At 44.7% G+C, this 21,843-nt stretch overlaps 2 protein-coding genes across 2 annotated transcripts in view; both read left to right on the top strand.

The window, feature by feature from the left end:
• LRRC25 (leucine rich repeat containing 25) overlaps positions 1–5,976 on the top strand; it is a 41,860-nt gene extending 35,884 nt beyond the window's left edge. Inside the window, exon 3 of the mRNA XM_029614379.1 lies at positions 4,374–5,976. Coding sequence (XP_029470239.1) covers positions 4,374–4,527 — 154 coding nt within the window. The 3' untranslated portion in view covers positions 4,528–5,976. The remainder of the gene's footprint in view (positions 1–4,373) is intronic.
• A 252-nt stretch (positions 5,977–6,228) lies between these two features.
• On the top strand, positions 6,229–21,358 carry LOC115097623 (copine-2-like). The gene is made up of 3 exons (XM_029613562.1): positions 6,229–7,609; positions 10,908–10,910; positions 21,230–21,358. The coding sequence occupies exons 1-3, from the start codon at positions 6,695–6,697 to the stop codon at positions 21,356–21,358; spliced, it is 1,047 nt and encodes a 348-aa protein (XP_029469422.1). The 5' UTR covers positions 6,229–6,694.
• Positions 21,359–21,843: the final 485 nt, after the last annotated feature.

Genomic DNA, 21,843 nt, shown 5'->3' with positions numbered 1-21,843 from the left:
CTTTCATTCCCCCTTCCCTCCCATCCTCACATAATTAAAACTTATGCATTCTTTTCTGTTTTAAAATGTATTAACTTCCCCAACCTAAAAAGGCAGATTGCATATGGAAAACAGACATTCAAAGTACAATCTTCAGAAGTAAAAATATCCCTTACAACAACATATATATTATATAGGCATACACTGCAAAAAAGCACACTTTCAATAATAATAGTTTAATAGACTTAATAAACTACCTTTCTCATAGTAATCAAGGCGGTTTCCTGGATCCCATATGGTATTAGGCTGAGTGTGGACCTGGCCTTCATAAAGCCAGGAATAAAAGAAAATTATTCCTTACCTGCTAATTTTCGTTCCTGTAGTACCAAGGATCAGTCCACATACACACAGATTTTCAAAGGATTACGCGCGTAACTTACGCACATAACCCCAAAAAAGTGTCCCTGTGCGCGCTGAGCCCCGGGCTCAGCGCGCACAGGGCCCCGGGACGCGCGTATGTCCCGGGGTTTGAAAAAAGGAGCGGGGCGAGGCGGGACCGAGGCCTCCAGCACAGTGGCCATGTCAGGGGTTCGTGCACCGGCACTTGGCCGGCGCATGCAACCTACGCCTGCCCAGAGGCAGGCGTAAATCAAAAAGTAAAGGTGGGGGGGGGGGTTAGGTAGGGCTGGGGGGCGGGTTAGATAGGGGAAGGGAGGGGAAGATGGGGGGGCGGAGGGAACGGGGAAAGCAATCGGGGCTCCCCTAGGGCTCGGCACGTGCAAGGTGCACAAGTGTGCACCCCCTTGCGCGCCGACCCTGGATTTTATAACATGCGCGCGGCTGCACGCGTATGTTATAAAATCGGGCGTAGGTTGCGCGCACAAATGTACACTCGCGCGCCTGATATAAAATCTGGCCCTGTATGCATGCACTTTTACATGCATAGGGAAGAGGCATTGCAGGGGGGTAGAGCTGGGGCAGGATTGGGTATGTTTGTAAATTATCTTGGCAGAACTGCATGCACCAAATAGTAGATGTAATTGTGTGTCCATAAGTCCACATTGAAAACTGGTGTAACAACCTATGTGCATATTTGCCAGCTAAACTTATGTGTGATGTTACAAAATTACCCCCTATAAAATTATTGTCTCATGAGCTTTCTACTATATTCTTTTACCATTATATTCCCCCTGACAGTCTTTCAACTTAGTCAAATTTTAGAGCCAGCTGAGGCCAAGTGTTCTTTTAAGAATTAGATTTGAAAGAGCAAGTTGAAGATGCCAATCTCTCATGGAAATTCACTCAAAAAAGTAAATTTCTTAAGCAGGTAAAAAGAGTTCTCTTGTGAAATTAGGAAGCTATATTTGGTTAGTTATCAGGGTAGATTTTCTCTCTATGATCTAGATGGCTGACTCCTTAGATAGATGTGACGCACTCAAGCCCAGAGAGAGAGAGAGGGGGAATGATGGCTGCTAGTGCTACTGTGACGACCTCTGCTGGCCAGAGAGCAGCACTGGTGATCAGTTTTAGAGGAGAATTTCTTCCATCCTCTGGGCCAGCGAGGGAGTCATTTGAGGATGTCTTCTGTGATGGGGTGAAAAAACTGAGGATCAAAAAAAAACCCAAAAGAGATTAGCCCATTCATAAAAAACACTATGTCATGAGTGAAGGCAAACTGACACAGCAACTTTCTCTTGTAAGTTTTATAGAAAGACTTAACATGCTTTCTTCAATAAACTTAGGCTTCTACTCCTTCTTCCCCCCTAGGAAACTCAAGCAGTGTACAACATATGAATTTAATATACAATTCAAAAGATATAACAATAAGATTCTACAAAATGCAATTAAAACATATTAAAAAATGAAAAGAAATGAAAAAACAAAAAACTGGTTCCAGTCCCCCTCGCTCAAAATGATTGGAAACAGCTTGGCCAACCAGGATCCCTGGTGAACGTTTAAGTCCAGGTCAGGCCAGGTCATTGCTCTCAAAAGGGAACACCCTCTTTGGAGGCAACCCGCTGGCGACTGTCCAGCTCTGATGGTAGCAGGCCTCATTTCAAGCCCTCAGATCAGGGCCGATGTGTCGGCGGGGTGTCGGATCCAGAAATGATGGGTGGGACCAGGCTGGCCGGTCCTCTTCTGGTCTGGTAGTAAGGAACCAGGAGAAACCCTACATTAATTATCAGCTGTGGCTGGCTTTGTTTTAGCTGTGAATTCAGTTCAAGCCGTTGACGGAGCCATACGAGGAAACCTGGAAATTCCCCAAGGACAGCGAAATGGTTGTCTCACGATAATCCGTGCTTCTGCTGCGGTTGATCATGGCCACAGATCACTGGCACTGACTAAGGCCAAGCCTGAAAATTAAAAATAACAACCAATCTCGTGTGGTGGTATCCCTGCCCCCTGTATAATAGCTTAGATCAAATTTTGTGACACACTATCTCCTATGAAGTTAGGATACACCATTTTGATTGAAATCATCATAGTGATTTGACCATGATGTCTGCTGAAATGTTAATTAACCATATTACACCATGGCTAATTGTTCTTAGACACATTTGAGCTAGGTACCAACTATTGTCCACAGCTCATCAGTCTAGAATGGAGATGGCTTTTGTTTAGCTTCAATTTTTCTTTTCATAAAATAAATGTGTTCTATCTTATACATGTAAAAAAAAAAATATATAGCAACTGAAAATGACTTTGCTTTCTGGAGACCTTATGCTACAATAGTTAGAATATTCTGGGATTGTGGAGAAGTGGAACTGTGCATAATTTGCATTTCCCTGCCCCAAAGCTGATAAGGGCAGATGGAGAACATGCAGATACAGCTTCCCCTCACCTTGGCACAATGAAGGGTGAGTTGAAAAAAGCCAAACGTAAGCCTTTACTCGGTTGTTGACTTGAGGTTGAGGAAGGCCTCTACTGTGGACCACAGTCACCAGGTCCCCTTGGGGGCACTGCCAACCAAAGATAATGGCAAGTGGAAGAAAAAGTGTACTTAAGTCTTCCTCGATATAACTTACTAGGTTAATCATTTAAGTGAAAGGTGTGATTCAGGCTCATGGTGCCAGCCCTGGTTTCAACTGAACTGAACTGAAAGCACAAAGAAGCAGGAGGAAAACCTCTTTGTCAAAAGAAAAAGAAATGCTCAAATAAAAACCATGTGATTCAGCCCTTTAAAACATGGCACTTGATTTCAAGTACATCAGTGTATGAGGATGGTCGGATTTTATAATGAAGCATCCCCAAAAAAGTGGTAGTATAAAGAAAAGCAGTTCATCCTTAGATGAAAAGGATCATTTTCAAAGCAATATATGTGGATAAGAAGCATTTTACCCATGTTTACTGGCTGTCTGAAAATGTCCCTTCCTCATTGTGACTTAAAGTCTGCCCATTGTTCCACTTCTAGCTGCATGTTTAGCTGGGGCAATGAAAAGTACATGCATAGACTGCATTTTCAACCTTAACAATAATAATAATTTACTAATGTACAAGTATAGCATGACTGTGGTGTGCAAAGCGAGAAACTTGATAGTTGTAACATAGAAGGATATCAGCACACGTTTACCTCCCTGGGAGATATAACCTATTAATTAGCATCTACCCCTTAAAATAAAGATTTTTCAGGTTTTCTGTACACTCATTAAATACTAGGGATGTATAGGGAATTTTTTTTTTCATTTTGGTTAATGTTTTTAGTTTTTGGATAACTCTGTCTTCATTTTCTCATTTCATGGGCTTTTTTCCCATTTTTTTTGTTTGGGAAGATAGCACACACTGCAAATAGTGCATGCTATTTTCAGAAATGAATGAGCCCAAGAATTTGGGGGATTTTAGGGGGGGGGGGATTATGCATTTTTGGGGGAAAACTGAAACAAAAATGCCTGTTTTGATTCAGATTGCCATTCATTTTTAAACAAATGCACATCCCTATTTTAAAAACCCATATAAACGTGTTTAAAATTCCAGTGTAAAATTAACAAACTAGCTTAAACAATTTATGTCTGATATAAGATCCTTCTCTCAAAACATCCTAAAAGGGAATTCTGGTAAAGTGCTCCATACTTTGGTATAGAAAAATATCAATGTTCCACTCCAGCCCATAGATGCCCAGTGACATATATTTCATTAAATTGAGAGGTCTAGTTTGTTATCCCCCTTTTTTTTTTTCGCAACTTTTATAAAGGCCAAAAATTGGCCATGGTCTTATTATGCTAAGAGACCATGGTTATAGGACGATCAGCAGCCCCAGTCAAAGTATTAGGAAGCCATACAAGACCGTCATAACTATAAATGGACAGGGCACTATGACTTTACTGCTTGCCCCTAGGTGCCCTTTTGTCTGGATAGATCATTCTATGTTTAACAGGTTTTACCTCTTCTCTCTCCAGCAGAAAACAGATGGGGGAGGAAGATTATTACATGGAGTGCGATGCCAACGGAGGAGATCAGGCCATTTACTGTAATACCGAGTCTGCCTTCTACAACAATGCTAAATCCTTTAACGTGGAAGACGATGATGTCTACATTATGCCAGACAAATGAACCCAACACACAATTCAACTTGCACCATCTTTCCTTGTCAGATAGAAAAATAAAGAACACCCCAAGCTTCCTGTACTACCCATTGCCTAGGATCAGCTGTATATTTATTTGCTAATCTGTTAGTATCTTAAGCAGTCAAATTAAAATGGCATTGAGGTCATGGCAAAAAATCTCAAGGTCATTGTTGGGTTATGAATCAGTGAACTCCAACCCAACTGGCTAATCCTCTGTGGACTAATATTGCCAGAGTTCATGCCACAGGGTGAATGCTATGGGAGTTCATTGATGCAGTGATGTGGGGAAGAGGATGATTGCCTTAAAATGAAGATGTCACACTCAAAATAGAGGTACAGCTCTCTTTTTCTTCATTTATTTTGTATGACAACCAGCGGTGGAGAATCGGAGGAAGCTCATCCTGTCAAAGCTCATTTTACAGGTTTATATAGTTGTGTATACTCACTCCAGATTAGTGACCAAGTCATAATGGATGGTATGACCTGTAATGAGAAAAACGTTTTTATGATAAGATCCCCAATGCAGAGATTTTTCTTGTATTGCCAACTTAATTCTATGTCATCTTCAGGTGTTGATTCAGTTCCATTTTTCTAGCTCCCATCTCATGCATTCTCGAATACAAGGGCTAGAGTACACTGTGTTGAAAGTCAGAAAACCAGAAATGTACTAATATCGCAATATGACACGGAGATGGGATAGCAGTACAAGGTAAGGGAACACTGAAGGAAAATTGTAAACTCTGGGTAAAAATATGAGATTCAGACAGAAGTTCCCAGCCAGGAAGTTGGGTAGCTTGTACACAATGACCTGAAACCATCTTGTAGCCCTATTGTTAGACAGTACAATATGGAAAGAGATATAACTTTAGAGAAAGGCAATTTTGTTTCAGGACTCCAAACCCCATCCAAAATTCAGGTTTTTGCTCTCAGGTGGGGCTTTGACAGTTGTGATTGGAAGTAGCTTTTACAAAATGTGGTAAAACTGCAGATAAAACAACAACATCCCTGGTCATCTACATGTTAGAGAGTCAAGTTTTATTTGAAACAAGTTTACAGTAATTAAAATAATTTGTGAAACCCCCAAATGTTTTATGGAACACCTAGAACTTTTTCACAATGTTGTTAGAGGTTTCAAAGAAACCCCCAGGAATATGGAAGTTTTCCCATCCATAACATTTTAACAGAGTAGTGAATAAGGTTTCAGTTTCTGATGTGAGGAGTCGTACTAAGGATGTGGTTGGGCTGTAGGACAGATACAAACAGGTACGATATTTTGTGAGGACTATGTAGATACTTTTGCCGCAGAATGCCATACCTGGACAGTGTCCCCTGTTTGTGAATGTCTACTTTATGTGATTTTAGTCAAAATGTATACAATTTGAAGGAAATTTCCAATTTTTTCAGCTCTAATAAAAAAACATATTTGGACCCACCATTACTAAACTGAGAGAATGTTGTTATCATGTACTGTGTGCTTTTACATTATCTTGAGAGCTCTTCCCGCTTTCATGAATTATCCATGACGGCTTGGAGGCCTCAGAAGGAAACCCCAGGTAGGAAGCCAGTCATGCTGGATGTTACTTCAGAAGCCAGCGATAAGCTAGGAGTGATGCCAGGCCTGTAATACGTCACAAAACATTACAGCAATTGTATCTATGTTTACTTCTATACTACCTGACTTTTAGATCAGGGCTTCCAAAACCTGTCGTGGTGAACCCACAGCTGGTTGGGCTTTCAGGATATTCAAAATGAATATGCAAGGGATAAATTTGCATATGTTGGGTCCTCAGCATATGCAAATATAGCTCCTGAATATTCATATGGATATCCTAAAAATCCAATTGGTTGTGACAGGCTGGCAGGTTTGGAGAAACTCTGTCCTAGGTCAGGGATGCTCAAACCGGTCCTTGAAGCCCTCCTAGCCAGTCAGGTATTCAGGATATCTGAATATCTTTTTGCCGCGCTTCCACGCGCGCGGCAAAAAGCAGCTCCAGCTCCGTCCAGCGGCGGCGGGCAGGCAGCTTCGGGGCTTCCGCCTCCCAGGATGTCCGAGCAGGTCCCGGCGCCGTGAGCAGAGAGCCCCGAGGTGGGAGAGGGCTGGGCGGCTCTCGGTGGTGGAGCGCGATTGCCTGGAACTGTTGTTGCCAGAATCCATGGCATATACACTAAGCCCCACGCCTTCTGGGCCTGTCGGCTCCCAGTACTGCGTCTGCAGGGTGGAACTATCTGTGTACTGCCAAAACCTATTGGACAGGGATGTCACGTCCAAATCTGATCCATTCTGTGTCTTGTTTTTGGAAATCAATGGAAAATGGTCTGAGATCGATAGGATGGAAACAACAGTGAACAACCTGAATCCTGCATTTGCCAAGAAGTTCATCATCAACTATCACTTCGAAGAAGTGCAAAAATTAAAATTTGCCATGTTTGACCAGGACAAGTCAAGCACGCAGCTGTATGAGCACGACTTCCTAGGGGAGTTTGCTTGTACTCTTGGAACGATTGTTTCCAGTAAGAAGATCACACGGCCGCTTGTGCTTGGGAATGGCAAACCAGCTGGGAAAGGCCAGATAACGATAGCTGCCCAAGAGCTGTCAGATAATAGAGTGATAACCCTTAGCATGGCTGGCAGGAAACTGGACAAAAAGGATTTTTTTGGAAAGTCAGACCCATTTTTGGAGTTCTACAAACAGGGAGATGATGGGAAATGGATGCTTGTACACAGAACAGAGGTGATTAAGTACACATTGGATCCAATCTGGAAACCTTTTACTGTGCCTTTAGTGTCCCTGTGTGATGGAGATATAGAGAAAATAGTAAAGGTATTATGTTATGATTATGATAATGATGGGGGACATGACCTCATTGGGGAATTCCAGACCTCTGTGGCTAAGATGTGTGAAGCGCAAGATGCCAGAGCAGTGGAGATGGAATGCATTAACCCAAAAAAGCAAAAGAAGAAAAAGAGTTACAAAAATTCAGGAATTATCACAGTCAAATCGTGCAAGATCACAAGAGATTACTCCTTCTTGGACTATATCCTTGGAGGCTGCCAATTGATGTTTACTGTAAGATATTTTTCTTTTCTTCCTTTTTAAAGAACTGAAGAAAATTGTGTGATGTGAAACAAGGGAGCAGTTATTTATTTTTTCAAATAGTACTGGGGCCAGGGGACACGCCACAAAACTAACTGGTAACAGATTCAGAAGATAATTTTAAGTAGTATGCATAAGTCAGTGTGTCTGTAGTTATGCTTGCATTTGATAAACTGTGCAGCTGTTTATAAAATACTGCATATCCACCCCGAAACTATGCATGTTTATGCCAGTACCCAGATAAGTTTGTAATGAAATGTGTATAATTTCAGCAAATATTCTATTAAAGTACATGCAGAGAATTTACGCATACAATAATTTTAGTGTGTGCATAATAACCTTTAGGTTAGTGTAAAGACAGGTACTTTCCAAAGCTGGATATTGTTTAAGATGTTATTGAATTAATTTTTCATACTTTGTTACTTAAAGTTTGCTTAGATGTTTCTTGTTCTATGTAAAGCCCACTGGCAAGTTTTTATTGTTCACTGTAAACTGGTTTGATTTGTATCCAATGCAAGAAGATCGGTATATAAAAGCTAAAAATAAATAAATAAATAAATAATGAAATATGCATGAGATTTAGCTGCACTACCTCCTATGTATGCAAATATTTCCATGCATATTCATTAGAGATATCTTGAAAACTTGACTGGCCGGGGGGGGGGGGGGAGCCCAAGGACTGGTTTGAGCCACCCTGTCCTAGATTATTCACACGCTGCCACAACTTTTATTAAACCAAGGTAAGAACAGTTCAGAAAGGATGTTGTGGAGAAGTTTTTCAGATCCTAAAGGTTCCAGTTATGTATGTGATTTCTTTCCTGTTTTTATATATTTTTATATTATATCTTTTTATTAGTTTTCAAAGATAAACAAACCAGTAACCACACGTGTCATATACCAAACAATGGTAAGCAGGAAAACAACAACCAATAGAGCAGTATCCAACAGTGTTGTACAACCAAGATAACTGTACTGTGGTGATTACTGACATACAGGTAACAACCAAATATGGTAACATGGTATCCTATATACCCTCCCCGTCCCCCAACCCTCCCCGTACCCATACCCATCTTCACAGCAAAAGGCAATAGAACTGGAATTACATACAGCAACAACAACAAAGGCGCAAGGACCTGGGAATACATGCACCAATATGGGAGAATAGTTACGCCAAAGAGAATCAGGACATGGACAGAAGGGGAAACGTGAAAAAAGCAGAAAAGAAGAGAACATAGCATAAGAGAATAGAATAGAACCCAGGAGCCGCTTGGAGGAGCCTGAAATAAATATGTGTATTCAGGACCTTAGAGCACGCCGTAGCTTAGGGAACAGATGGCAGGAGTAATTGTAATTGAAAATTACATTAGTGACGAAGGATCAAGAAAGGACCCCTGTGCATGGTATGTCAAGAACGGCTGCCAAAGATGTAAAACAGATTTTCTCCATCCCTCGCTGTGCTGGGCGGCTGTCATTTGCTCAAAAGTTGCCAATTTTATCATTTTTTGCACCCAATGATTGTAGTGTGGGGGAGTACTGGAGGTCCATGCCGCCAAAATAGTTTGTTTGGCAAGGAGTCCTGCTTTGTCAACCAGTTGGGCCTGAGCCGGAGCTAAAGTAAGGTGGTCAACCAAAGCACTGCCCAGAAGCCACAAATTGGGGTCTAAGGGTAAGTCAGCGGTGAGTAGTGTAGAGCAATGGTATCGTATATTAGACCAAAAGGGCTGAATCTTTACACAAGACCAGAAACTGTGAAAATAATTCCCTGATGCAACACCACATTTTAGGCACAAAGGAGAAGTACTAACCCCAAGCTTATATGCCATATCATTGGTACAATATAATTTCCATATGAATTTAAACTGCAGTTCCCGGAGAGTCACATTCTCAGAAATGATTTTAATTTGAGAAAGGTACGTTTTAACCTTGTCTGGGTCGAGATGGAGGTCAGAGTCATTGTGCCAACGGTCACTAATACATTGCCTAGTGGGGATAGGCAAATATCCCTTCACTAATTTAGAAAAAATGGAGCAGGAAACACGGCCATTATAACCGATGCCCAAGACAGACTCAACCGTTTTCCGGTGTTCCGCTGAAATATTCAAAATGCCCAAAGAACCAATATAGTGTCTAAGCTGCAGATAGGCATAGAAATCGTGCTTCGGTAGTTTAAATTTATCTTGTAGGTCAGAGTAGCTGTAAAGTTGGTCTGACATGGGCATTATCACTTGGGAAATCAGTCGCAGACCTTTAGAAGCCCACAGTTGGAAAACCGAATGGCCCTGACCCGGAGGAAAGTTAGGGTTGGCACCAATGGGTATAATTAGGGTTACAGAGGTAGGGAGCCCAAGAATATGACATAAGTATGCCCATGCTTTCCGGGCCGAGTGTATCATGAGAAACTGTTTACATTCGGGCGGTAGTTGCTTTGGGCATATTTGAACCAGTGCAGCCAGAGAGACGCCAGGCAGGCTACCTTGTAAAAAAGCAGTTGGGGAAAAATATTCCGTCCCCATCAGCCAATCCCTAATATGGCGTAACATACAAACCAAATTGTATCTGCGAAAATCAGGGCACGCTAGACCCCCCTCCCCCACATTCTCCAGAAGATATTTGAGAGCTAACCTGGACCGTTTGCCCTGCCACAAAAACCGTCGAATAGCACTATTTAAAAGAGTCAAGTCGTGTTGGGTAAGCCATACAGGTAACATTTGAAGTACGTATACCCATCTGGGTAGTTCCATCATTTTTAACAGCTGGACTCGGCCCGTCAAGGAGAGGGGAAGGCTCTGCCATTGTTGGAGCCGCTGTCTAGTCTTATTAAGCATAGGGAGTACATTTAGGCTGTATATGGAGTCCAACCGGCTTGAAATCAGGACCCCCAGATATTTGATAGGTCCCGTAGCCCACTTGAGTGGAAAGGAAGGGCCCCATGTCTGTTGTAGATGTCCATGAATTTCCAGAGCCTCAGATTTATCCATATTTATTTTGAGGCCGGAAAAACTACCATAAGAGGTCTGGTGAGACAAAACCCGCGTTAGGGCTTGCTTCGGGTTTGTGAGAAATATTAGGATGTCATCCGCGAAAGCAGCGGTCTTAAAAGTGTGTCCGTCACAGTCAAGGCCCGGAATCAGGGGGTCGGCTGCAATCTTTCGCAGTAAGGGATCAATCGCTAAAATGTATAAGATAGGAGATAGCGGGCAGCCTTGCCGGACACCTCTCTGCGGGGTGAAGGCTTGCGAGAGATGACCATTCGCTAAAATATGTGAGGTAGGTTGTGTATATAGGAGTGATATATAAGACAGTATGGACCCTTTAAAACCATATCTTTGTAAAACAGAGAAGAGATAGTCCCAGGAGACCCTATCAAAGGCCTTCTCTGAGTCAAAACTTACGGCCATGGCAGGGATGGAATGCAATTGACAGTATTGTATAGCAGTGAGCAGCTTAGCGATGTGTGAGCTAGAAGAGCGCCCCTTCACAAAGCCCACCTGCGGGGAAGAAATGAGGTCCGGTAAGACCAGACTCAGCCTGGTAGCCAAAATATTAGCTAGCAGCTTGAGGTCGCAGTTCAGAAGAGAAATGGGACGGTAGGAAGCAGGTAGCCCAGGGTCCTTCCCAGGTTTGGGGAGTACAGTAATATAAGCTTTATTGAAATCAGCAGGAAAGGAGTTCAAGGCTAGAGCAGAACAGTAAAAAGAGTGTAGGGTGTCTACCAATTCAGGGCCCAACATTTTGAAAAAATCATACGCAAATCCATCAGGGCCGGGTGCCTTTCCGGACTTACTTTTCTTAATGACGGACAGAATTTCGGAGCATGAAATAGGGGCGTTGAGTTTTTCACATTGAAGATCATTAAGAGTAGGAAGGTGAAGGGATTGAAAGAAATCATTCTCTTCTCTAGGGCCACCAGAGCGATCTTCAGTATATAAATGGTTATAAAACTGTTGCATAAGATTCGTGATTTCCTCCCCCTTATGTACCCAAGTGTCCGTAGAAGATCGCAATTTTACAATATAAGTTTTGGATTGTCGGATCCGTACTAGATTGGCCAATGTCCTCCCCGCTTTATTTCCAAAGCGGAAGAAGGAGTGTTCCTTAAAATGCAGCGATTTAATAGCTCTTTGTTGAATCAGAGCCTGTAGTTTCCCTAGAGTGTCGTGGTATTGCACCCATTGCGCTTGGAGGGGATTATGTGATAAAGCCAATTTGTCAGCTTTAAGTTGGAGGTCCAGGCGAAGGATGTCTGCATTTAAGACCTTATTTCTATGTCGTAGAAAGGAGATTATCTCCCCTCTCATAACAACCTTTCCGGTCTGCCAAAACAACTCAGGGTTATCCTGGTGGAGGGCATTAAACTCTTGAAATTGCACCCATTTAGCTTTTAGGTAGGTTTGGAAGGTTTTATCAGCTCTCAAATAGGAGGGAAATTTCCACCATTTAGTATGTGGTACTGAGATGTCCCAGTTAATATCCACCTATATGAGGGCGTGATCTGAAACCCCAGGGTTACCAATAGTTGCAGAGGTAATAAAGGGGAACAAACGTTCAGAGCCCAATATGTAGTCGATACGGGATAAAGTACGGTGCGCTTTGGATACATGGGTATAATCCCTTTCCTCCAGATGGAGAATCCTCCAATAATCCAAGAGATTTAAGGAGCGGCAGACTTGAGCTATGTTGGTTTTGTGAGAGGGTGGCCGCTGCACAGCTTGTGGACCAGAGCGGTCCAACGTCGGGTCATGGACCGAATTAAAGTCTCCTACTAAAAGCAGCTCCCCCACTTTATAAGTAATGAGGAGGTTGGTAATATTGGAAAAAAATGCCCTAGAGGGAGAATTTGGGCCATAGATATTCGCAATAGTGACCTCCCTTCCATTCAAATGTCCCGTGATTATTATATATCTGCCCTCTGAGTCTACAAATTCTCGTGTCATCTGAAAGGAAAGAGATTTGTGAAGGAGGATTGCTACTCCAGCCTTTTTCCCCACTGCAGTGGAGTAAAAACATTGACCAATCCAGTCTCGCTTAAGTTTCCTACTTTCTGTGGCAGTTAAGTGTGTCTCCTGTATACAGGCAATATGGACCTTCAACTTCTTAAGATACTGTAAAACTTTGGTTCTTTTGATTGGGTGCCCTAGGCCATTAACATTAAGACTGGCCAGTTTAACACCCGACCTAGCCATAGAGGTCTGAGAGTGGTAGCATAGAGCACAAGTATGCAGGAAAGAATGATGGGCTCCCCAGCCTAAGCCCACCATTGGAAACAGGTAGAATCCCGGAAAATCCACATTCCCTTTCGGAAATTGCTCCCAACAGTGTCTGAAAGCATGTTTGCCCATTGCCCTTGCTTGTAACTGGAGCCCATATGCCGTGAAGTGTGTCCCCTCCCCTATTCCCCCCCTCCCCTTCCCCCTTCCCAATAGTACTAGAAATTCGGCGCCACATCCACCCTCTGATATACCGGGTAAATGCGCGGGGGTACGTTAAGATGCGACGTGCCCCACCCCTCCCGCATCGACCAAACAGTAAAGAAAAAACATGTACATGTAATAACTTTGTAACCTCAGATATAGGAACACATATGTCAGTGGCAGGTTGGGACCAGAAGGTCCTAAAAATGTATACCGCCTCACTCCTCTCCCAGACCAGCAAGTTAGGAAGTTGACTACAGGAAGTCAAAGTGAGAAACCATATGGGTCACAATACCGGTGCGCGTCAAAAAGCGTGTACTGGAAAGGGAACCATAGTAGACTCCGCCACAGGCAATCCAGGGAAATCCCTCTCGATGAAACAATTCGCCGGGCTCGCCGTGGCCGCCTTGGTCAGATTCCACGTAGGGCTGCCCATACTGCGCCACGAGGTGCCTCCGGCGAGACCGGACCAAAAGCTGGGCATAGCACCGGAGTCATCGAAGGTATGAGCCGTAGTCAGTCGAAGTAATGTTGGAATCGCGCTGCGAGGCGGGTGGCGGCGGGTCATAAAAAAAAAAAAAATAGAAGATAGTCCCACGTGAGGTCCGTGAAGACTCTCAAGGGCCGATAGCGGCAACATACTTCTTCGCAGGTGCCACCTCTGTGAATGTGTGGTCTTGGCCTCCGTGTTTGAAACGCAGCGTGGCTGGGTAGATTAGCTGAAATCGGATGTTCTTGTTATATAGATCCGTGCATATGGGGCTAAACTGCTTCCGTTTTTGCGCCAGAGCTGCAGAGAAATCTTGAAAGAGACGAATATCTGCATCTTTGTATTTTAGCGCTGGTTGGTTCCGGTAAGCCTGCATTATTCTCTGTTTTTGCGCCCAGTTAAGCAGGCGAGCGATGATGAGCCTGGGCCTTTGATCACCGTCCTTACGTCGCCCCAGGCCGTGCGCGCGTTCAATATGGAAGGAAGGCCTCATGTCCGCCAGCCCCAGTGCCTCCGGGAGCCAAGCTTCCAGCAGTTCCTCTAAGTTTTGTTCCCCTGCAGCTTCAGGAATACCTGCTAGACGAATGTTGTTGCGCCGTGCCCTGTTCTCCAAATCGTCAATTTTATCAGATTGACTCAGGACAACTTGCTCCAGCTCCTTTATCTTGTTTTGGGTAATTAGTTGTTCATCTTCCGCTGCTGAAACCCTTTCTTCAACGGCGGTAAGTCTCGGTATAACCTCAGAGACAGATTCTTTCAATTCTCTGAATTGCGTAGATAGTTCGTTAAATCTACCATCCAAAGCCGCAACAACCGCGTTGGTGACCGTGATAGTGAGGTCATTAGACGGCGAGGAGGTCGCGGGCGAACTTGGAGGGGTAGGCCGCATGGGCGCGTCCGCCATCTTGGCTCCCACGACAGTTGTTTTGTCCTTTTTCCCTCCTTTGTGTTCCTTTAAGCATAAAATGATCTATAGACATTTGTTCAATAAGATCTGCCGGTGTAAAAGACGATCATTCACAGGAGATCTATGATGTTGGCCGATGCAGGGAAGGCGAGGCACAGAGCTCAGGCAGAAGCGTCCGCTCGGTGTCACCGCATCACGTGACCCCGTTTTTATATATTTTAATTGTTTTATGTTTTTATTTTAACTTGCCAGGAGCAAGTTGGTTAAAAGACAGGAAACAGAGAGTAGGATTAAATGGTCAATTTTCTTAGTGGAAAAGGGTAAACAGTGGAGTGCCTCAGGGATCTGTACTGGGACCGGTGCTTTTCAATATATTTATAAATGATCTGGAAAGGAATACGACGAGTGAGGTTATCAAATCTGCGGATGATATAAAATTAGTCAGAGTAGTTAAATCACAAGCGGATTGTGATACATTACAGGAGGACCTTGTGAGACGGGAAAATTGGGCATCCAAATGGCAGATGAAATTTAATGTGGACAAGTGCAAGGTGATGCATATAGGGAAAAATAACCCATGCTATAGTTACACGATGTTAGATTCTATCTTAGGAGCTACCACCCAGGAAAAAGATCTGGGCATCATAGTGGATAACACATTGAAATCATCAGCTCAGTGTGCTGTGGCAATCAAAAAAGCAAATAGAATGTTAGGAATTATTAGGAAGGGAATGGTTAATAAAACGGAGGATGTCGAAATGGGATTCAGTGTTAGGAGGCTGGCAATCAGAGTTATCCTTGTCGTTATCGGTGCCCCAGTACGGATGAAGTTTTGGGAAAATTAAATCTTTAACCAGTAATATTGCTTTATGGGAAATATTTTATAAGTTTCAGCTGCGCTACTACTGCCCGCAGCAACGGGCGCATCAGACGGGGCTTTCTCCTTCTGCCCTGTGTAGGAAATGTAAAATGGGGTCAGGCCCTTTGGGGCATCAGTTTTGGTTGTGTCCCAGGATGCAGACTTTCTGGTGCGCTCTGATTCGCTATGTACAAACAGTCACAGAGATTTCTTTATCATTGCAGGCCCAAACTCTTCTTTTTGATTGTTTGACTGGGACTGCAACAGCTCGTAAATACACCAAACTCTGGATTCGCAAGCTTTTATTATTAGCCAAACGTGTTACTTTACAAAGTTGGTTGAGGGAAGATCCCCCAAATATTGCACAATTAAGGAATAATATGCATGCAATGTGCATAAATGAGAAATTTATGGAGAAGCTTGATTTATTGAAACGCAGACAAACGTTCTTCTTGAGCAGGGAGTCACACCTGCAATCTCTGTCCCCCTATGCCAGACGTTTGGTACTCAATGACTATACTAATTTATAACTGTTTGATAGGCTCACAGGGTTATAGGGTGGGGGAGGGGAGGTGAATTGTTCAGTGGGAGATTATACTGTGTCAAAGGTTAGTAACCTGGAGAAGAAATACCCAGGCACTACTAAGAGTTTTGCTTTGTATACTGTACATTGTTCTTAATTCAATAAAAAGATTTAAATATAAAACGAAGGATCTCATAAAGCCTCTGTATCGCTCCATGGTGAGACTGCACCTTGAATACTGTGTACAATTCTGGTCGCCGCATCTCAAAAAGGAAATAGCTGCACTGGAGAAAGTGCAGAGAAGGGCGACCAAAATGATAAGGGGCATGGAATGGCTGCCCTATGAGGAAAAGCTAAAGAGGTTAGGGCTGTTCAGTTTGGAGAAGAAACAACTGAGGGGGAATATGATAGAGGTCTACAAAATCATGAAAGGAACGAGTTAATGTAAATCGGTTATTTACTCTCTCAGATAATAGAAGGACCAGGGGCACTCCATGAAATTAGCAAGTAGCTCTTTTAAAACAAATCGAAGAAAATTCTTTTTCACTCAACACATAGTTAAGCTCTGGAATTCATTGTCAGAGGATGTGGTTATAGCAGTTAGTGTATCTGGGTTTAAAAAAGGTTTGGATAAATTCCTCGAGGATAAATCCATAAATTGCTATTATGGTAATTAATAAGCAATAGTTGTTGCACTCGGGGGTGGACCCTTGTCCTGAGGCAGTGGAGAACTGCCTCCTGGTTGGGATCAGGAAGCACCTGCCCCCAGGGGGCGGATCACTGGAGGAGACAGAGGCTAAGATGAGCTTCACCACTGGAAGCCTGAGGTCCCCCCAGGAGGAGCCCCTAGGAACCCTGGCCGCTTGGACTTAGGTGGGCCTAGCAGGGTCTCCTGGGAAGATGGAGGTCCAGCGTGCCCACGGGCAGAAGGGGAGCGCGATCAGGTTCGAAGCAGGAGGTCCGATGGAACAAGGAGGGCCAGAAGAGGGTGGGTGATGACAAGACTAGGAACAGAGTCAAAATCTAGAGACGTGGTCAGGCAGGCAGAGGTCAAAGTCCAGGAGTCAGTCCGAGGAGTGGTCAGCGAGCAGAGGTCAGGTACCGGAGGTCAGACGAGGTCACAGGCAGGCCAAGGTCAGAAGGCAGGCAGCAGACAGGCAGGTCGATGAACAGACTGGAGTCAGAGGCAGGCAGCAGGGAGGCGAGTCGCGGAACGGACTGAGGTAAGAGGCAGGCAGCAGGCATGCGAGTCGAGGGACGGACTGGAGTCAGGAGGCAGGCAGCAGATAGGTAGGCAGGTCGAGGAACAAGCCGAGGTCAGTACCAGTAAGACAGTCCAGGGTACTACCTGGGTAGACGAACAGGAACAGGAGGACGCTGGAGTATTAGGAAGCAGGAACAAGGCAGGAACAGAACTGGAACAGAAGGATTCTGGAACGAGACTTGGGACAACACAGGAGCAAGCAACAAACGCAGTGACAATCTAGCACAAACGCTGACCCGATTGCCAAGGCAAGGAAGTTCAAGCAATGACTTCCTTATAACGGGGAATCAATCAGGGCGCGCCGCAGAGCTAGGACCTGCCCTTGACCCTACAAGAGACAAGAGGCCGGGCGGCCCGCGTGCGCATGCGTAGGGGCATGGCCGACACAGCCGAGGATACTGAGCTCCGGCGTGAGGCCTGGTGGGCAGTGGAAGGCCCGGCGACCGCCGCCGCAGGACGCCGGGACCTGGAAGCACTAGCAGCAGCTGCTAGGGAGGCCGACCCAGGACCTGCCGTGGAACCATAGAGGTGAGCAGGCCCGTGCGCAGGCCGGGCGCAGACGGGATGCGTAACAATAGTAGCATGTGATCTATCTAATGTTTGGGTACTTGTGACTTGGATTGGCCAATGTTGGAAACAGGAAACTGGGCTTGATGGACCCTTGATCTGTCCCAGTATGGCATTTTTTGTGTTCTTATGTTCTTTGGGCTGGTGAAATGAAAATATTCATTAAAAAATGTGTAAAATAAATGCATATTGATCCCAACATGAAATGTCACTGCGTAGAAGGAATCCAGCTTTCCCCAGTACTGACACAGCTACAGATTTCTACATTTCTACTGCTTCCCAGCAGTATTGTCCAAATCGTATCCTTTTAGGGACCTGCCCATCCTGACGATGTTTGCAGCCCAGAGATTCGGCCCTCGTGGGGAAGGATAGATCATCCCAGGGGAAATGGATGGAAAGATTCTCCATCTCTGTGCAATCAAAAGGAATCCTCTGGTCCAATGAGCTGTATGAGGAGATGAAAGCAAATCCTTGAAAAAGTCCATCCGCAGAGTTTTCAAAGGCTGGAAACTCTGGTCTTCCTGAGCAAAGTGGCAGCCAAAACCATAAACCTAATACAAAGTTTTCATATATTTCAGGAAAGAGAACTGGTTTGAAAACTGTTTTGTCTACTGAATCAGTTACAAAGTACATTTCCAAAGCTTTTGTGATATCAATAAATGAATATTTTACCAGTTGCTAAGGAAAAGGATGTGGCTTTGCACTGAGACTTCCAAAGATCTATAATTAATTACCCCAAAAGGACAGAAGGCAAGAAAGATTTTAAATGCAGGGACCCCTGAGGCACCCTTGCATGTGTGTAGTGTCACAGTGCCTTCCTCCACGGCACGAATGATGAAAATAATGCTAAAGACATACGGTGTATATATAACATAGATTTTGTAAAGTTTGTTTGTTCTTTATGGGCAAAGTGCGAGTACGTGCACCCAAACTAGGCAGGGGATATCTTTTAAACCTAGAGGAAGATCATGGACTACTTTTCAACACAAAATGTCCAATCTTCTCGGAGCTGGAGGTTTCAAACAGAGATCTCTACATTTAAATGAAAAATGTAATATTATGTTATACTTGCCTAACCTAGCATACCTTGCACAAAAACAAATGTAGAATGTCGTGCTTTGCTTGGAACAGATGGCTTTAGATAGCAACCTATGTTGTTTTTTCCACCAAGGTATGATAAAGATTCTGTTTTTTGAATGCAAAAAATGCCGCAGAAACGGAGAACCCCCGACAGGCAGAAGAACATCCGCTGCGAATAAAATGGCAGCTTTTCAAGCAGCCAAAACTGTAGAAGAGAGGGGAATTAGGTAGGATATTCAAGATGGCAAGCAGCCTCACAGGCAACCGAAAATGTGGCAGAAAGGCAAATTAGGGGCCTGATTTACGAAGGCTTTTCTCCCATTTTGTGTCTATGGGAAAAATGCTTAGTAAATGTGGGCCTTGATTAGATATTCAAACAGCCTGATGAGCAGTCAAAACTGAAGAAGAACAGCAGTAATGAGGTAGCCCAGGGCTTCCCAAATTATTAGCCAGTGTGACCCATTGCAGCACTTGAAAATTCACATGACCGCAGAGGACGACCAACACAAATTAGCAAGGGTGCAGTTCACCTCCAACAATCACTCCTCACCCTCCTTGCACTCCAGTTTATCCCTTGCTCGACATCCATCCTCGCCAGTCAATCTTTTCTCTCACCCTCTACCCCCTCCAGAGGACCTCCTCCCCTCCAGTGAACTCCCCTCTCCCAACCTCCACTCCTCTCTCTTCCCAAGCTCACCCCCCTCTCTCTCTCACACCACCTTCAGTCCTTTTTCCATCCCCCAGCTGATCTCACCCCAAACCCCTTTTATAACCCCCAGCTGATCCTCTGTCATTCCCCTACCTCACCCTCCACAGCCAATCCCTCTCTACCTTATCCAACCTCCAAACCCTTCCTCCCTCAATCTCGCCCTTCAACTGGCCCCCACCTTCATACATTCCCATGGCCAAGGTCAGAGGCAACATTTTTCTTTGGCCCTGGACCAAAGATGGATGGCACATGGTGGGAAGAGAGGGCAGGCTGATGACAGGGGCAATGCTTTCGTGGGTGAGGAGAGAGAGGCAGTGGCAATTTCCACTGGTCCATGCACTTTCAGCCCTCCCCTTGCCTTACGGCTAATCTTAAGCCAATGGTATCTGTAAGTGGTAGCAATATTACTAATGAAAGTCAATAAGGGGCCTGTGGGCTAGTGCAGGCTCATAAGCCCTGCGGTGGCCTTGATCCCTTCTCATGCAGGGCTTCCTGTTACCACAGAAAGTCAGGGCAGTGCCACCGCAGGGCTTATGAGTGTGTGCTGGCTCACAGGTCCCAAGTCTGATTTCCACTACTAATGCTGCTGGTGCTGGCACGTGAAGAGTGCTGCTATGTGAGGTGATCCCAGCTGAAGGCTTTGTGACCCCATTTGGGGTCCTGACCCACAGTTTGGGAAACCATGAGGTAGCAGTTATTAACCTTGCTTTTCTCATGGGCAACATTATATAGTGTGTTCAAGAGCTGGAAATGGAAAAAATGTGTATCTGTTTGCCCCTAGCTGTAAAAGCTCACACACGTGCATGCACTGGCTTCTTGTACATGCATATGCACACATATAGACTGGCAGAGATACAGGCAGACACAGAGATACAGGCAGACACACAGGCATAGGCATCTCACAGACAAGCACAGGCTCTCCCACACACAGGTGCACACACACATAGGCTGCTATAGACCAGACTACCTGAGCAACACTGGACACTTTTCGCTAGTCTTTGCTGGGAAATGTGCGAGCACACTGTACCAGCAGTGGCCACAAGGTATCTGTACCTTCTATTATAATAATTGGTAGCTTTGTCTGTTTTGAACATGCATGCACAGGTAGAGTCAGGCTGCAGGGTAATGGCACCAGTGAGGACTGCATTGGAGGCAGGAGCGCTAATAGGACCCGATTTTCAAAAGCATTTACATGCTTAAAAATGGGTTTTACATGTGCAAATGCACGTTACCTGTGTAAGTAGGCTTTTGAAAATTGCCTCAATATATTCCATTGAATTCTCCATAGGATTTACCCATGTAAGTGCACTTTACATGGGTAAATGGCTTTTAAAATTTGCTACAATAGTAGTTATATTTACACATATAAATCCCTTTGAAAATTACCCCCTTAATGTGAGGTGGGGACAGAGTGAGGTCAAGGAGGATTGCCTTGCTGGACCAACAGACTGCATCCTGTATTCCAGAAGTGGGGGACTTGGTGCCATAGCAGCAGTAGGGTGCTTGGTGCTTTGGCAGCAGTAGTGGTGAGGACCATAATAGTGGCCCTATTGTGCTTTTGGGGCAGTTTGGGGTCATACTATAGTATGCCACAGGGGTTTTGGCAAGTTCACTGGGAGCTGATGCAGAGCTACAGGAGGAGTCATTGAAAGGGGTGCGAGAGGGGCAGAAGAAGTAATTGGGGAGAATGGGAGAGGGCATTGACTGAGGGAATGTTAGGGTTTGGTTGGGGGACTGGAGGCGAGAGAAGGAAGAGCTAGAGGGGACTGCTGAGGGGAGAGAGGGAATTGACTCAGTGCATATACAGTATATGCGTGTGTGCACGTGTGTGCATGTTGGAGAGAGAACGAGTTGGGAGGAACTGGCGCACAAGGTGCATGTGGATTTGAGAGGGTACCAGGGATGGGGCTAGGAAGGGAGACTGAGTACAGGGAGTCAGAAAGGGAAGAGGGAGGGACATCTTCCTCCCCTCCAATCCTGATTCTCCCTCTCCTCCCAAAATGGATCCCATCCACCCTCACCCTGAAGTTTTAAATCTGTTAAAAATAATCAGTGAAAGAATAACTAGAAATCCTACGTTCACAGACATTTGGCTTCTTCCTCATCTTGGATAAGAAATAACATTGCGCTGTAATTGCATTGGCTGGAAGACACCACGGATGGCTTCACAACCCCAGCAGATGGCGCACCAGGACAGTGCTACGCACTAACACGTCTGACCCAGCGGCCTTCAACCTTATGACTGTGCCTCTCTCCCACTGAAGAATGGGAAAGATGCCACAGTACATGCCGGCAGATAGATAGCAGAATGCCCTCGACTGCCACGTAGCAGGGCTGACCCCTAGGGTCACCAACTGCCCGGGCACTGTAAAACCCGGTCAGGCAAGGCCAGGGGCC

The sequence above is a fragment of the Rhinatrema bivittatum genome, chromosome 8, assembly GCF_901001135.1.
Source record: "Rhinatrema bivittatum chromosome 8, aRhiBiv1.1, whole genome shotgun sequence".
Lineage (NCBI taxonomy): Eukaryota > Metazoa > Chordata > Amphibia > Gymnophiona > Rhinatrematidae > Rhinatrema > Rhinatrema bivittatum.
Note: the sequence above shows the minus strand (reverse complement) of the source record. Positions and strands in the feature narration are given on the sequence as shown.

Excerpts from the sequence above, each read along its gene's own strand:
- LOC115097623 (XM_029613562.1), top strand. The coding sequence starts at position 6,695 with ATGGCATATACACTAAGCCCCACGCCTTCTGGGCCTGTCGGCTCCCAG.